We start from the raw sequence: 4,477 nt of genomic DNA on the forward strand, positions 1-4,477 counted from the left end.
TCAGGGTATATATTGTTCCATTTTACAAAATATATAGTACGTTTTGTCATTGGACAAAATTATAGGAACCAATCGAGTACTCAGACAAAACACATAGGCGAAAATGGTATTCTCCCAATTAAAAAATAAAGTCTTTATAATATCTTTGGGATGGGAGTAAAGGATCAGGGGCAAATGTGTCACTTTACCTTTAAGAATTCCAAAACAGTCCCTTTGCTCAAACATTTGTAATATGGGCTTCTGGCTTGGTCCGGGCTTCTATCTAGTAGTAACTAACCCAGTTCTCAGCTGCCATCGTTTTCTCTGCTCTCGTTCATATTCCGTCCATGGCGGATGAGACTTATTTCTGAATACCCAAAATCTATATTTCTGAGGTACGTTATGTGTGTATATTTCTTCTTTCTTTTTTTAATTATTTTATTGGAATTTCCTTGAAACAAAACTGGGTGTGCTGATATATGTGCTGTTATGGTTATAAATGTGTCTTTATACTCCTAACAAGATTTTTGAGTCGTTAGATTATGGATTTATTAAATTGGGTTTGATATTCGTAGTCGTTTTTGCAGATTTTGGTACAGTATAAACCCTTTAAACATGAAGATAAGCTATAATGTTATCACAAAACCCAGCTTTTTGCTTGTACATCCTGAGTTGCCAGCGGTTATATATCCTAAACCTCACTTAACTTCAAACCCAGTTCTTCGAATACCTCGTAGACATGAGAGGTTTATTGGGTTAGTCACAAAGTTCCAGTCTTCTTCTTATACTGCTGATAGAAGGTCTAGGAATAGGAATAATTCTAGGGATTCATCTGTTTCAAAGGTAGACGGTAAGCCCATTGGTTTGGGTAGGAAACAAGGAGGTTCCTCATCTATCTATAGTCGTCCTAGTTTGCTCGAGATGAAGAATGAGAGGGTGGAAAACCGAGCCCGGGTTTATGAGTTCTTGAGAGGACTTGGTGTTGTCCCTGATGAGCTTGATGGGTTGGAGCTTCCTGTGACAGTTGAAGTCATGAGGGAACGTGTGGATTTTCTTTTTAGCTTGGGGCTTACAGTTGAAGATATTAATAACTATCCACTTGTTTTAGGCTGCAGTGTGAAGAAGAACATGATTCCTGTGCTGGATTATCTTGGTAAATTAGGTGTGAGAAAATCTACTTTCACTGATTTCTTGAGAAGATATCCTCAAGTACTTCATGCTAGTGTTGTAATTGACCTTGCTCCTGTGGTCAAGTATCTTCAAGGGATGGATATCAAGCCCGGTGATATTCCTCGGGTTCTTGAGAGATATCCAGAAGTTTTGGGGTTTAAGCTTGAGGGGACTATGAGCACATCAGTGGCCTACTTGGTTGGAATTGGGGTGGCAAGAAGGGAGATTGGAGGTATTTTTACTAGGTACCCTGAGATTTTAGGGATGCGAGTGGGCCGTGTGATCAAACCCTTTGTTGAATATCTTGAGAGCTTGGGAATTCCAAGGTTAGCTGTGGCTAGATTGATAGAGAAACGACCTCATATACTTGGGTTTGAATTGAAGCACAGGATCAAACCAAATGTTGAATCTCTTTTGGAATTTCATGTTCGGGAAGCATCACTGGCTTCAGTAGTGGCCCAATATCCTGAGATTATAGGGCTTGACTTGAAGTCTAAGCTTCATAGTCAACAAAGTTTGCTCAAGTCAGTAATTGGTTTGGATCGTGAGGACTTTGGCAGGGTTGTTGAGAAGATGCCACAGGTTGTTAGCCTCAGTAAGACACCTATGATTAAACATGTGGAATTCCTTAAGGATTGTGGATTATCCTTGGAACAATTAAGGCAAATGATCATGGGGTGTCCCCAATTGCTTGCCTTGAATATTGACATCATGAAACGTAGCTTCAACTTCTTTGTAACAGAGATGGGAAGGCCTTTAGATGACTTGGTTGCTTTCCCAGCATTTTTTACTTATGGCCTCGAATCTACCATAAAACCAAGACATAGGATGATTTCAAGAAAAGGGTTGGAATGTTCGCTTGCTTGGATGCTTAATTGCTCAGACGAAAAGTTTAAGCAACGAATGGATTACGATACTATTGAGCTGGATGAGATGGAACCAGAGCCAGCATTCGATATGAACACACTGATGGAAGCAAGAAGTGACGACTCAGGTTCTGAATATGAAGATAGTGATGACGATTATGAAGACAAGTGACAGTGAGTATTGTGGAGAGTGAATTCAGTATTGTAGAGGTGGATTTTTTCGGTTTAAGGTCTTGGATTACAAAAAAAAATTGTTTAGGATTAGCTTATAAGAAATCATAATCTAAATCCTTTATTTGCATAATGAAGAGTAGAAGTATGATTTCTTTGATGGGTGATATTCATGTTATCTAGATGATTTATGGGGAGAAAGATGAGCTCTGCTTTATTTACAATTTTTTACAGGGTAAATACTTATTTGGTATTTTGTGTTTTATCAAAAATATATATTTGGTATTCTGTGTTTTCAATAATACTTATATGATATCCTGTAATTTGAAGTCGTACATATTTGGTAGTCTAGACTCAAATTTTATTAATATGACCTAACTGTCTTCAAAATATATAAATTTTAAATTTAAAATTAATTACTTAATTACATATAATTGATGATAGTTTGATTATAACTATAAAATTTTATTGTTCAAATTTGAGTTTAGTGTACTAAATATGTATAGGGTACCATATTAACATTATTATTGCAAATATAAGGTATAAGCCTGTATTTCGATTTAAAAATACAAGGTATACATTGAAATGTAATATTTCATAATGCTATAGTTATAATTTTAGCATGTGATCTATTAGAAGAATTACAATCTCGTGGGACCTTATTACATTTGTTTGTTTTTTTTAAAGCGTATGAGGTATGATATTTTGAATAAACAAACAGTGTTTTTGGGGAAAAAGGTTTTTCATTATTATTAGCATGAAATGGTCTAAATTTGAATTCTCTTTTCCTAGTGTAAAAAAAAAATCAAAATAACTCTCTTTTTAAAATGTGAGCTCTCAAAATAATATCATCAAGGACAATTTTCTATATTTAAAAACAGAAGGTAGCTTTAGTATAATGCTAAACATGCACTTTATTTTTATTTTTTGTTTGAATTTTTTAATTATTAGGACTGTGAATCTACCTATATTGTGTTATTTCAAAGTGAAATTGGTGGGGGAAAGAGTGAATTATGTTCGTATTAAATATAATAATATCAGGGACGCAGTAGAAGGTGAGGATGAGGGTTTTTGAAAAGGGTAAGTAACTATTTGGTACCTTATATTTTTTAAAAGTACCGTTATGGTGCCCTGTATTTATAATAATGCTTAGTTGGTACCTTATATTTTGAAATCGTATAAATTTTGTACCTTTTGTTTTAAAATCGTACATATTTGGTACTATAAACTCAAATTTAATTAATAAAATTTTATCAATTTAATCAAATTGCTCTCAAATATATGAATTACAAATTTAAATTTAATTACTTAATTACATATAACTGATGACAGTTTGGTCGTATTAACAAATTTTTGTGTTAAATCTGACTTTAGGGTATTAAATATGTATGATTTTTAAATGTAGGGCATCATATGAGCATTATTGAAAAAAGAGGGTATCAAAATGATACTATGCAAAAACACAGGGTACCAGATAAGTAAATTATATTTTGAAAATCATTAATACCAGTCAGGATTAATACATATATCTATACATTAAATCAACATATACAATGAAAATGAGATTACCCATGAAGCCTATCAAGATCCCCTGAGGCTTTTAGTATAATTAACGATCTTCCTATCCAAGTGAAAGTTCACACCTATCCTTCAAAGTCGTTTCTCTAACACACAAGGAGGTGTGTGAGCACGTATGATTCACATGTTGATTATTTAGGCTCTCTAGATGTTCTCAACACGTGAGATCTAGAGAGTTTGAAGAAGAGAGAAGGCTTATAGAAAGTTCTAGAATTTCAGTCCTAGAAAATTCTATCGTTTTTTTTTCTTTGAGAGAGTATGATAACCAAAAACAACTAATTGAAAAAGAATCACTTTTTAAAGATAAAATGAAACTATTTTATTTTTCTTTAAATTTAATAATTCAAAAAACTGACCAATTATGATTTAATTTAATTATTTAAATAAAATTTAAAATCAATAATTAAATAAACAAATTAATTTGAAATTTGAAATTCAAAATTCAAATCCTAGGGATGATGTGACACCTTAAGTGGCGCCATTGTTGTGGGCACCCTGGTTTTTTCATTTATTTGTTTAATTAATTTTAAGACATTATATTTATTCCCAAAAATAAATATCAATTAATTCAAAATTAACATTATCTTAAAAACTACCAGTTTGAATTATTATCTTATAATACGATAATAATTATCTCTCCCAAATATTAATCGAAACACTGACTAATATTTATTTTAACTAATATAAAGTTTTCAAAGAAAATCTAATTAGTT

The 4,477-nt window shown here is 32.5% G+C and overlaps 1 protein-coding gene across 1 annotated transcript; it reads left to right on the forward strand.

The window, feature by feature from the left end:
* Positions 1-211: 211 nt before the first annotated feature.
* Positions 212-2,521, forward strand: LOC133792448 (transcription termination factor MTERF4, chloroplastic). Its single transcript, XM_062230357.1, has 2 exons — positions 212-374; positions 567-2,521. Exons 1-2 carry the CDS (start codon positions 334-336, stop codon positions 2,185-2,187), a joined length of 1,662 nt encoding a protein of 553 aa, XP_062086341.1. The 5' UTR covers positions 212-333; the 3' UTR covers positions 2,188-2,521.
* The last annotated feature ends 1,956 nt before the right edge of the window (positions 2,522-4,477 follow it).

This window comes from Humulus lupulus, chromosome 1, assembly GCF_963169125.1.
Source record: "Humulus lupulus chromosome 1, drHumLupu1.1, whole genome shotgun sequence".
NCBI lineage: Eukaryota > Viridiplantae > Streptophyta > Magnoliopsida > Rosales > Cannabaceae > Humulus > Humulus lupulus.

Bases quoted from the DNA above. Each gene is read 5' to 3' on its own strand.
- LOC133792448 (XM_062230357.1), top strand. From the start codon at position 334: ATGAGACTTATTTCTGAATACCCAAAATCTATATTTCTGAG. The intron at 375-566 runs GTACGTTATGTG...TCGTTTTTGCAG, and splicing joins CCAAAATCTATATTTCTGAG to ATTTTGGTACAGTATAAACC.